This window comes from Lactuca serriola, chromosome 4 (genome assembly GCF_051521515.1).
Source record: "Lactuca serriola cultivar US96UC23 chromosome 4, Lser_US96UC23_V15, whole genome shotgun sequence".
Lineage (NCBI taxonomy): Eukaryota > Viridiplantae > Streptophyta > Magnoliopsida > Asterales > Asteraceae > Lactuca > Lactuca serriola.
This window is the reverse complement of record NC_136411.1, coordinates 362,996,645-363,008,763: the sequence shown is the minus strand read 5'-3', so window position 1 is coordinate 363,008,763 and position 12,119 is coordinate 362,996,645. Positions and strand designations below refer to the sequence as shown.

Here is a 12,119-nt window from a genome sequence, read left to right as displayed (position 1 = left end):
CAAGGATTACAATTGAAACAACAAAAACATAAATAGAAAGTGCTGATGACATCCGTGAATGTTGCACGTGACCGACTAAAGAAACTGATAACTCACGCCCCGGACCTTGGGACTCTAACTGTCCCATGTTGTTAATTTGATAACAATCAGGCTAAAGGTGCTTGATCAAAAACTATCCCATCTACTCTCCATGGAAAATCAGCCTTAACATGGCCTAGATGACCGCAAAAGAAACATACCCTCGCCTACTTCTAACTACATTCCCCACTTCAGTGACCCTTTTGACTACATCTGAAACACCTAGAATCTGGTGCACAACAAATACCCCGGTGCACCCAACCACTCTGCCACATAATCCGTGTGTAACATCGATAAAATTCAAGCCAATTTAAAACTTTTAAAACATTTCCAAAACCATTAACCATTACAAAACTTGTTTTCAAAATGTATCATATTAGAGTATCCCAGAAACAAAGTCATAAAAATCGAGGAGTTGTACGATCATGCCTTTGCCTTGCCACGATCTCCTGATGTACCTGAAACAATAAACTAAAACTGTAAGCCCGAAAGCTTAGTGAATTACCCCCAAAATACCCATACACATACAAGAATACACATACAAAAATGAACATCATACTATGGGTCCAGTCAACCATCGAGTTGGAATACCCCTGGCCCTCAACCATCAGGTTGGAATGCTAACATACTACGAGTCCTATCATCTTCGGGATGGAATACTCCCGGCCCACAACCATCGGGTTGGAATGCCCACACTCCTACACATACAATAACTACACTCCTACACATACAAAAACTACTATGGGTCCAATCATCCATCAGGATGGAATACCCTAGGCCCTCAACCATCGGGTTGGAATGCCAGCATACTACGAGTCCAATCATCCTTCGGATGGAATACTCTTGGCCCACAACCATTCAGGTTGGAATGCCCACACTCCTACACATACAATAAATACTATAGGTCCAATCATCCATCAGGATGGAATACCCCAGAACCCAACCATCAGGTTGGAATGCCCACCTACTATGAGTCCAATCATCCTCGGGATGGAATACTCTTGGCCCACAACCATCGGGTTGGATTGCCCACATACTATCAAATAAACATGTGCACCTATATCAGTAATCATATCATAGTCTACCAAGATAACATACTAGGGCTCTATCATCCTCGGGATGGAATACCCTCCACTAAAAATCAATCATGTGCACATATAACAGGTAATCTCCTACCAGCATACAGACATTTAGACCTAACTATAGGTCACTAAACATAATCACATCTGATCTACCAGGATGCTATCTAACCGATCGTACTAGCACGTAACCATCCTATCTACCAGGATACCGAGCTATCATATCACAATACTAACTATCTTAAATATCAAATCAAAGGGCCGGCCTTGTTGCCTTAGACACTTGAGTATAGTGAGGATAACTCACCTTGAAATGTTGAACTGAAGAGATAAGATCAAATCCTCTGCTCACGGACACAAACTCCCCTACCTAACACTTGATGAAACCATATCTATAAGTGCCTAATTTACCAAAATGCCCTTGGAAGTCAAACTAGTCAACTCTTTGTCAAAGTCAAAGTCTTGGTCAAAGTCAACCTTCCTGGTTAACCCTACTAGCCGAGTCAACCTAGTGACTCACCGAGTTCATGAACTCAGAAACCGCACAACTCACGACCCGACTCTCCGAGTCCAAGAACAGACTCGCTAAGTTCACTTAAGTCATCCTCATTCAAACGATTTCAGTCCATCCCACGACTTCCAAGTCATAGATCTGGACTCCTAGGGCTAGTTTTACATGTAAAGTTTCCAACTTTATGTGCACGCAAGGTGATTTTGGCTCGATACAAAATAGAGAGAAGGTTCAAGACTAGAATGCTCACAAACAAGCTAAAGGCTGATACTTTATGCCTCCATGGACCAAGATAAGTCTAGATCTGAAGTTGCAACCCCAGATCTAGACCCAAAACCTGAAATGGATTCCAAACATGCTAAATAGCCCCAAATCATCATCCATGAATAGATCTAGAAGGGAAAAGCTCAAGGTAATGACTTGTTACCTCAGAAATGTGCCCAAGATGAAGTAGATTCTGGATCTACACGAACTCCTTGATGCTAGCCTCTTGATCTACAAGTTTCCTTCACTATAATCCTCTTCTAAAGCTTCAAATCATTCAACAATGGAGGTTTACACGATTTAGGGTTTACTGACTCTCAAGGGGTAACAAAGAGGCTGAGGTGAGGACATAAAGTTCTTTAAATAGGGTGCAAACCCTAGATTTTAGGGTTTTCTCTTCCCAGCACCAACTTGTCAAGTCACGCCGCCTACTCGGCGCGTTGGTCACTTAACACGTAGCCAAAACCCGCTCTGACTCGACGAGTCAAGATACCTACTCGCCGAGTCTATTCCTTTATTTACATATAGCACCCCGGACATATATTCTTGAACTTGGGATGTTACACCGTGTATCCTTTGATCTCTTGTCTAATCGTTAGTCATTCTTGTCTTCTTGTCTATTGATACCGATACATGAACCTGATGTTGTTTCCGCTTCTGCTGTTGGGTCTCTAACTCCATCACTCTATCCATGGTTGCCTCCTTTAAATCAGAAAGAGTCTCACAGCTGGAAAATTTTAAGAACTCTCAGATCTGCATCCTCAACATATCATTGTAGCGACTCATCCTCATCTCCCATGTCGTTTTATGTTGTGGGCAAAGCAATGCTCTCTCTCTCTCTCTATTTTTCTCTCTCTCTGAACTTGGCAGTGATCTCAACCGATGTGTTTATAGTCTGCTCATGCGCCAAATCCTCTTTAGCCAACTATTAAACCTCGATTTATGGGAAAAACTACATCTTGAAACTGGTAACAAAATACTCCCAGTTCATAGACAGTACCGCACCTAATTCAAGGACCTAAACAACATCGCGCCACTAATCCCAAGCTCTGTCGTGTAACATACATGCTACAAACCTGATTTTGGCCTATGCCTAGCAAAACCTGGTGAGAAAGACACTCTCTATAATGGTGATACAATGTATTCTAGCAATAAGCTCCCTCCTCCCCATGAAACGAGGAGCTCCACAAGCATTAAACTCCTTGAAGGTAACCTCACAGACCCATGGCCGACTGGTCTCCAACTCGGCCTATAGAATCCTAAGGCGATCTTCCAACACTGAAATCCGCTCCTCCCTAACTGTTCTGATCAAACCAGGAAAATCCTCTATCTGAACCTCAAAACCTCTGTAGTGATGATGTCACGGATATCCCTCTCACTCAGACCTGAATCTCCAACACGAAAGCTCACCATCCGAAATATGAAAGATAAAGGAAACTCATCAAAATCAATACACGAAGCTAACCCACACTATGCATACCCACCTACAAGTTCCTTGGTATTCCTGTAACATCTCCTAGACCCAAGTATGGATCATATGCTTTTAGTAGTACAAGTCTAATACTACCTTCCACACTTATCCATACCTGATCTAAGGATTGTTCCAAGACTCCCAAGTCATTTCACTTGACTCATACAAACTCCTAGCACACATGCATACATCTAGACATATGTATAATACTACACTTCCTAGACTCTCTCTAGGATTCTCCTTTCCCACAAACCCACAAGCCGAACAACTCTCAACTAACATCATAGGAAATGACTCACGAATGCACAATCATACATAAACCATAATAAAATAGACATTCGAATAAATATCTCCACCCTAAACTACAACTAGACAATGAACAATTAATGAGGCCAAACTAGAAATTCTAAGGCTATTAGATCCATTTATGTAAAACCCTTATGGAATTCGATTAATAACTCAACAATATCACACAAAGATTCCAAAGCGCATATTTTAATTAGCACGAAAGGCATACGAAGCATCTATACTACTCAGACAATTATATTATGCAATTCATGAATAGATCCTTAATCTATAACCTAGCATGCATACGATCCACGACACAAATACCTAACCATATCGGTATATTGGGAATCACTTACTTCATGAGCTTTGGCTGACTATATACATCAAATACTTCTTTTTAAACTTGAAGTTAAATCAGGAAACCATGTTTACAATCTTAGGTAAACAATCAAGTAAGAACATGACAAAAGATCGAGCTCATGTTTCTGATTCAAATATTTTCTTAATTTTCTTTGAATAAAACATTCCCTTTTAAAATCTTAGTTTAGAAATCTCTAAGTCCTTAGCATGAGTTCAGACACACCGTAACGCACGTCCAAATCCCTCAAACTAAGGCTTTGATACTAACATGTAACATCCCAAAACTTACAAATATATTTTTCATTTTAAAACAAATTAACCAGTTAAAACCTTTAAGTTAAAAGCAATAAGTGAAATTCATTTGTTGGAAACCATAATGTTATCAGAGTCCAATTTCAAAAACAGTGAATATCAATATCTTCAATGTGTGTGTATAGTTCCGCCAACTCTACTCACGAACAACCTACAAAACATATTAAACACAACCGTTAGCATATAGCTTAGTGAGTTCCCTAATATACCACATATTACATCATACATACAATGTATCCATACAAAGTCCTTGGCTCTAGCACAACCTACCTACTCTGCTATCCACATGGATACATCATACATAATGGGCCCAACCTAAAGAGTATAATGCGCCGCCCAACCCGAAATATATAATGGGCCTAACCCTAACTCACATAACTGGCCCAACCCAAAGAGTATAACAATATTTTCAAAATAGTTTTAGAAAACATTACACAAATATTCGATTTTAAACTATAAGGACCACCGATGTAATGCTTTCAAAAGATATCCTAAAAGTGTTATTTTCCAAAGCAAAAACTAACTTTAAAATTGTCTTTGTTATTATTAATTTCAGAACCACAATATTTCGTGAGTGGTTATACTTCTAATTTGTATAATTGAAAGTTGTAATAATGAGTTACAAACATTTTTTTATCGACATAAAATATTATTAAAAGACTAGCAAGGAACTAGACAAAATGCATTACAATAAAGAAGAGACTAAAGCCGGATTATGGATCCAAACGGTCAAACTAAGCTTAGTTTTGCTACATCTATTAGAAATATAAAAATACGATCTATCAATAATATCATCAAAGAAAATAGAATTGGTAGGGATAGCCGCTCCAAAAGCTATGGAGTTATGAAAATTCCGTAAGCACCAAAAGGTTGTCAAAACAACCGTATCAAAGGCCTTGTGTTGACCGCCACGAAACAAAGTCGAAAACAGCCCAAGAAGATAGTCCAATGGATTACGAACTTTGATTAAAAAACAGGCAATCATTTGATTTTTTGAATATATAGGAATCCTACCTAATAAATAAAAATATTTTTGCCACTTGTCATTTTCTCATTCATTTTGACAAATGTCATTTTTTAGTATTTTAAAATTGTTATTTTTCACTTGTCATTTTTTGGGGATTTCAATTTTCTTAAAATAAATTTCCAAAAAATTATATATATATATATATATATATATATATATATATATATATATATATATATATATATAAAGGTTATCATTCTATAAATCTGATAATAAATTGTCATAAATGTTTCAAACGATTTGATTTCTTTCATAAATGCTCCAAAATATTACATTTTGTAATGGAGAAACATTATCTTATAAAACATTTAATGTTTATATATATTTATATTGAAATTTTATTTTTAATAAACTCGTATAATAGACGAGTCTCACACTTAGTAAAGTAATGAAATAGGGAAAATATTAAAAAATACTATAAAAAATTAATTGACTAAAATAAGATTACTGGACTATCTTTAACTTTAAAGGTCGAATATGATTAGTCGATTATACTTCTATTTTTTTCAACTTATAAGATATTTATAATGCGTATTAATAATATAAAAGGAGTTGGTTACTACACAACTCTCAACTTATGTCATCAAATTTTGTATGAGGCCATCAAAACCTTGGTTGTTGGCCTACCAATATAATTCTTTTATTACATTTGACATTCATGATCCCGATAGGATAATGCCAAATTTTAGTCTTCAACACTAATTAAACCAATTTTAAATTAATGGGTGTCCCTTAAAATGCATTCAATAATTAAGACAATGATAGTTCGAAAGAAAAGCTAAAATACAAAGTTAACATCACTTTTATCTCAATTTTATTTAATCATTAGGGTGTGAAAAAAAAAAACCAAAAATATCAACTAAGATAAGAACCATGTTGGTTATACATTATTGGTCCTAATAAAATATAAAATATGACAACTTATTCGGTCCTTTTAATGGTAAACATAACTTTTTTATATATAAGTTATTATAACAACATGAGTTGTTATTTTATAAAACAAGTTAAATTCTTACTTTTTTAACAAACATTTGGGAAACTATTTTTAAAACATTTATTTAGTATATTTGTTTGTTAGCTACAAAATTATATATTTACTTGAACTACAAATTACACAAACTTAAATAGCAATAAAAACCCATGATTAAATTCACGAGTTACATAGTATAACCACCTTTTGATTCTATCAAATCATTACAATTAAACCAAATCATTACAAGTAAACCTAAAATGTATTATCCAAACATTTTTAAATCTTTCTACCTTGTTTTCACTAATTTCTGAATTCCTCAATCTTTTATCCTCAATAATTCCATATGTTATCAAGATCAACTTGACCACCCAAATTCATACCATATTCTTGATCATCCACCAATTCGGTTTTCAAATTCTGTCGAATACTTGAATCATTGTTGGCCTCAAGCAATATTTTAAGGATCGATGGATCTTGCATCCAAGTCGTGTCTTGATACTGATAACTTTCAACGCTTGGGGCCATTTGATTTGAAAGGAAACAAACGTTATCAGTTCTTGACTCCATTAATGAATTCCCTGAGCTCCAACTGCCCATTATTTCTTCGTTCTTTGGTTTTTGTTCTTCCATGGAATTGGAGAAGCAGGTCACGTGTGATGTCTCGGTTCTTGATCCTCCTTCCACACTTGAAATCTCCATTAATGGAGGCAAATCTGCAGACCCGAAGTCATGTTCATAGGTGTTTCCATTCTTCATCCTTAATAAAGCTGAAATCGAAATCTTTTTCCCACCCGTAGTCTTGTAGAAAACCCTACTAATCACCCATTCACCCTACAAAGTATAAACACAACAATTTTAGAATAAAAACCATTTAGTAACCCTTTAAGAGAAACAGAGTACGTGTTATCAATACCTTGGATGATTTTGGGAGATTAATCGTTGAAAACTTTCCATCTAATCGATATTCATGCATAACCCAATCTGTCTTTTCACCTTTCGGAGCTCTTCCTTTATAAAACACAAGTGTTTTCTTCATACCCACGAGGGATTTCTCTTTGAAAATCTCTTTATCTTTCCCTGTAGCTTTCCAATACCCTGCACTTGTAGCTCGGTTAGTTCTTGATCCAGTTGGGTATTTTCGATCACGAACACAGAAGAAAAACCATTCTTGCTCACCGAGGTTTGCTCTCCCTACAAATCAAACGAATTCGATTTCACTTTCGTTATTTTAAAGATTGAAAAAGTCAGAGCAAAACAGGGGAAGATCAAAATTTAAGAAACAGAGCACTTACATGGAAGCTCCCATGGCTCGACTTTGTTCAAATCGACTTCTCCAATCGCTAGAGCTGAGAAATTGATATTTGAAACCTTTGGGTAAAGGTAGTGAGATATAAGTTCTTCGTCTGTTGGATGGAATCGGAAACCTGGAGGGAGGTCAATCTGGTCTTTGTGAACAAAAGTGTGTGCCATGTGCGTGTAATTAGTGTGTGTAATATGCAAAATTTATGGTGGGTACTGAAGAACAAAGGAAAAATTATGAGGTTTTGAAGAATGAAAAGTGTTTGTAATCAAGAGAAGCAATAAATAGTGGTTTTCCGGGGGAGAAAGAAACGTGTCATCTGAAACTTCTTTGGTCTATTTATCTCTTTTTACTTTTTCTGTTTCGGAACAAATATAGAATTAGAGGCGTCAAACTCATGAGTTGCACGAGTTTTGCGAGTCAAGATGTTATAATAGCTAAAAAGGCAATTTTTAGTATGATTGTATTTGTTTGTAGTTGTCTAATTTCAATGACGTGTTTCGTATCGAGCTTCGAGCTTCTAACGTTTGACAAAACGCTCTGTTTCGAAAAAAAAACATCGGTTGACATTAGAAGCTATTACCATTTAGTTTAAACGAAACGCTGCAAATCTAAAAACTACCTCACGTAGCTTTTAACAAAACACTACTAGCTATCAGCTACCAGTTTACCGAACCCGTTAGTTTTATCAAACACACCCCAAAATAATGATAGAATGATTCTCACCTTTAGTCGAGGGTTGAACTTTCATTGGATTAAAAACAAAAATTAAAATTACTATACGAAATAAACATCTTTGCGATTCTAAAAACAAACTAATCACATAATCATGTTAATATACTTGACCATATTTTCTACTATTATCACAAAATGTCTTACCAAAGATATAACATAATTTTCTAAGTTGATGTTTGGTACTTTTTCAAATTAGGTTATTAGCTTTTTGAAAAATAATAAACTAAACAAATATTTTGGTTGTCCAAAAGTGTTTTTCAAATACCTTTTGGATAAAAAAAATTTCAAAAACTTATAAAATCCTAGCTTTTTGATGTTTTTCTAGTTTTTTAATTTTTCCTATCATTTTTTAGTTTTTAGTTTTTCCTATAATTTTTTATCTCTAGAAAATTTAGTCAAACACTTTTTAAAACCAATTTATTGATTTTTTAGCTTTTCCTACCAAAAAAACTAACACAAACACTTTTTAAAAACTTCTTTTTTAAAAAGTCATAAGCTAATAAAACACTTTTACCAAAAGCTTTTTTAAGATTAAAAAACACTTATAAACACACCCTAACTCTTTTCTATATGCCCATGAACGATTTACCTTTCAAAAAGTTAAACCGACATATATTCAACAACTATTATCTCTGCAATATTTTCGTGAACATTCGAACAATGAGATTGCTTCACAACACGCAAGTCTTTTATCTTATTTCGAACTCTACACATAATGAAATCCTTCTAAATGTCCTCAAAATAAAAAACTACACAAAAGTAGAAAAATGTAGGCTAACACATCAACCCTCACCAGTCTCAAGTGGGAAAACTATGAACAAACTATAGTTCGAAAACCAAAAGTTGAAATGTATTGGATATTGCGGCATGGAAGTTACAGTTGGCATGGGTCGAACCCATTTATTTATTCAGTTGAAGTTTTCAACCCAATCAGACCTATTTATTTAAATGGTTTGATATTTCCAACCAAACTAACTTTTTAGTTAAATGAGTTATCATTAAGTTGACATGTTTATATATTTCCCAACCTAACCCTATATAAATTGGTTAAACTTAGGTTAATCCATTTAAAATAAAAAAAAGATTAACAAAAGATTACACCAATTAAATTAGTTTCAACATAAATAAAGTTTCATAAAATAACAAAAGAACAATTCTAATTCGCAAATACATATAAATTGTTCAAATAACATTAAAAATATTTAACTTCAAAATGATTTTGAAGAATAATTAGTGTTGTCAGTGCTAAGAAAAAAAATATGAGAATTAAGATTGTATTTTTTTAATATAAATAAAAATACAACATTATAATCTATAAATTATTATGTTGATTAATACATGATAATATTCAAATAATTATTAAATTAAATATATATTAGAGTTAAATGGGGTCACATGTTGAAAACGGGTTGATAATTTTTATCAAACCCAACTTAGTTAAATAAATGGGTTAAGTGGGTTAAATGAGTTGAAAATATCAATTCAACCTGCTAATTTTGAGTTTGGTTCGGGTTTGGTTGATCTTTTTTGTTGTCTTTATAGGTAGTAATATCTATGCATTGATTAATCATGAAGATCGAGATGAGATAAATACAGTCAAAAGTGACAATCAATCCCAATATGTTGCATAAGCTCATAAAAACATCATTGTAAGAAAATGTCATTATTGTTATTGCATCATAGAGATGTGTGAAGAGACCTAGCATCGTTTATGTTAGCCAAAAGGCACCATAGTTACCATAATTCTTGACTTGTATCACGTAGAACATGATAGTTGACTTTAATACTAAAACAAGTTAAAAGGGATTTATCTTTTTCCACCAATAATATAAGAGAAGTACCATGAATGAAATAATAACCTATAGTAGACCATCAGCAAGTCAAACATTTATTCTAGTCTCTTTTTAAAATTCTTTCAGGACTAGAGAAGACTCGACTCGGAGGAAAACTAAAGACTATGAAAACAATGTACCTTTATTTTCAGTAACTCGTGCCTTTAGTATATTACATGTACTACTTTTCATTTATTTTTTGAATTGCAGTTCTTGAAATAGGGCTTGACACCAATGGAATCATAACAAACTACTTCTTAACCATCTTTGTAAGCAACTTTAAAACACCCTTTTTCTCGTCGATTTATTATAATTGTATTTTTTTAAACTAAAAAGGGAAATAAATAAATAAATAATAATAATAATAATAATAAAGAGATAGTTTTGGAGGTTTAGTAACTATTTTTTAAAGGAATGACTGAAAATGGCAGCTTTGAAACTAGTTTGTGCAAAAGAAATTAATTTGAGGGTAAAAACTATGATTATGGAGAGCTTGAGGGATCAATATGCAATTTTTGGAACTTTGCGTATGGGGATTTCCCATGTGGGAGACATTTTGCTGAATATGCAACCCATGATCTCATTTTGGCCCTTGTTAGACCCACCTTGGTCTCTTAGATCAAACCTAAGAGTTGTTGAGGTAGGGAACATGGAGGTGTTGAGACTTCTAGCCGAGAGGCAGCCTACATGGAGGTGTTGAGGTCATGATTTAAGAGTTTTTTTAGTCAATATTGTAGTTTTTATCTCAAGTAAGTGTTGGATTCGAAAATCTCCTTTTTCCTCTTCATTTGAAGTCACCACCACCATCTTGATGGTGGCAACCTGTAACATCCCAATTTTCAAGACCAAAAGTTTCATTTTTGGTTAGTTAATTTATTAAAATCATTTCTGAAAAACAACTTCAATATCATATCTGAAGGGTTTTGAGCATTCTAACACTTCTAAGGTGTACATGCAACCCTAAAAACCTTGGATCTATGTTTTACTAAGATACATGCAAATTTGATTTTTCCAAGGTTCTTAACCTAACTAGCATGGCATGGGGAACTTGAAACATAAAAGTTAGTAGAAGAACATACCTTTCTTGTTGTTTGGATTCCTTAAGAACTTTGTGAGCCTAGCACCCCATATGTGATGCCTCAAATGTTTCACACAACACCACAACTCTTGGAATAACTTTGAGAGAAGTAAACAAACAATGAAAATCGGCTAGCCTTCTTGTTCTTCACTTAGTGCCGATTTTGGTAACCCATGGGGTCTTTATATAGTGTGTCACAAGTAGGGTTACACCATGTAAAGCCTAATTGACATGGCTTTTCATTTCCTCCATGATCCATGGGTTTTAACCTCCATGGACTATCCATGGAGCACCCTATGGGTTTTAGCCCAATTCAATAAACTATGGATCATTAGCCCACTATATAAGAATGGATGATTTACACAATCAACCCCATATATTTAATTAGTCTCTTTTTTATCACAAAATTAATTCCAAATTAATTTTTGATCAATACTAATTAAATAATATTATTAATATATTAGAACTTATAATATATTAATAAACCATAAGTGTTCTTTTCTCATTTTGTCTATCCAAGTGTCATGATGCCATGCAACCCAAATGGACCATGCCAACCGGGTCAAGTACACACCAGAAATAGTTATGAACTTAGACACCTAACCCAACAGTCTTCCACTTGGATAAGTCTAATAACTATAACTGCAAGTATGACTTCAGGAACCGATCAGCAATCGTAGCTCTTTCAAAGTCTTGCGGAAGTAAGATGATGTGTCATTTAAGAGAAGTGATCATATAATCCTCTACTCTCAAGATATCAGCCGATAGAACAATGTGGTACTTATTGTCCAACAGTTTGTTTCCCGATTTC

At 34.4% G+C, this 12,119-nt stretch overlaps 1 protein-coding gene across 1 annotated transcript; it reads right to left on the bottom strand.

Moving 5' to 3' along the window:
- Positions 1–6,515: 6,515 nt before the first annotated feature.
- Positions 6,516–7,950, bottom strand: LOC145097645 (NAC domain-containing protein 92-like). The gene is made up of 3 exons (XM_079035260.1): positions 7,656–7,950; positions 7,277–7,554; positions 6,516–7,194 (listed from the first exon to the last, which is right to left on the bottom strand). The coding sequence occupies exons 1-3, from the start codon at positions 7,831–7,833 to the stop codon at positions 6,694–6,696; spliced, it is 957 nt and encodes a 318-aa protein (XP_078891386.1). The 5' UTR covers positions 7,834–7,950; the 3' UTR covers positions 6,516–6,693.
- Between the last annotated feature and the right edge of the window lie 4,169 nt (positions 7,951–12,119).

What these genes read in the sequence shown, in the direction of transcription:
- LOC145097645 (XM_079035260.1), bottom strand. Translation starts at nt 7,833, where the DNA reads ATGGCACACACTTTTGTTCACAAAGACCAGATTGACCTCCCTCCAGGT. An exon ending in CGAGCCATGGGAGCTTCCAT is followed by an intron (nt 7,555 to 7,655) that starts GTAAGTGCTCTG and finishes TTTGATTTGTAG; the next exon opens with GGAGAGCAAACCTCGGTGAG. An exon ending in ATCTCCCAAAATCATCCAAG is followed by an intron (nt 7,195 to 7,276) that starts GTATTGATAACA and finishes TATACTTTGTAG; the next exon opens with GGTGAATGGGTGATTAGTAG.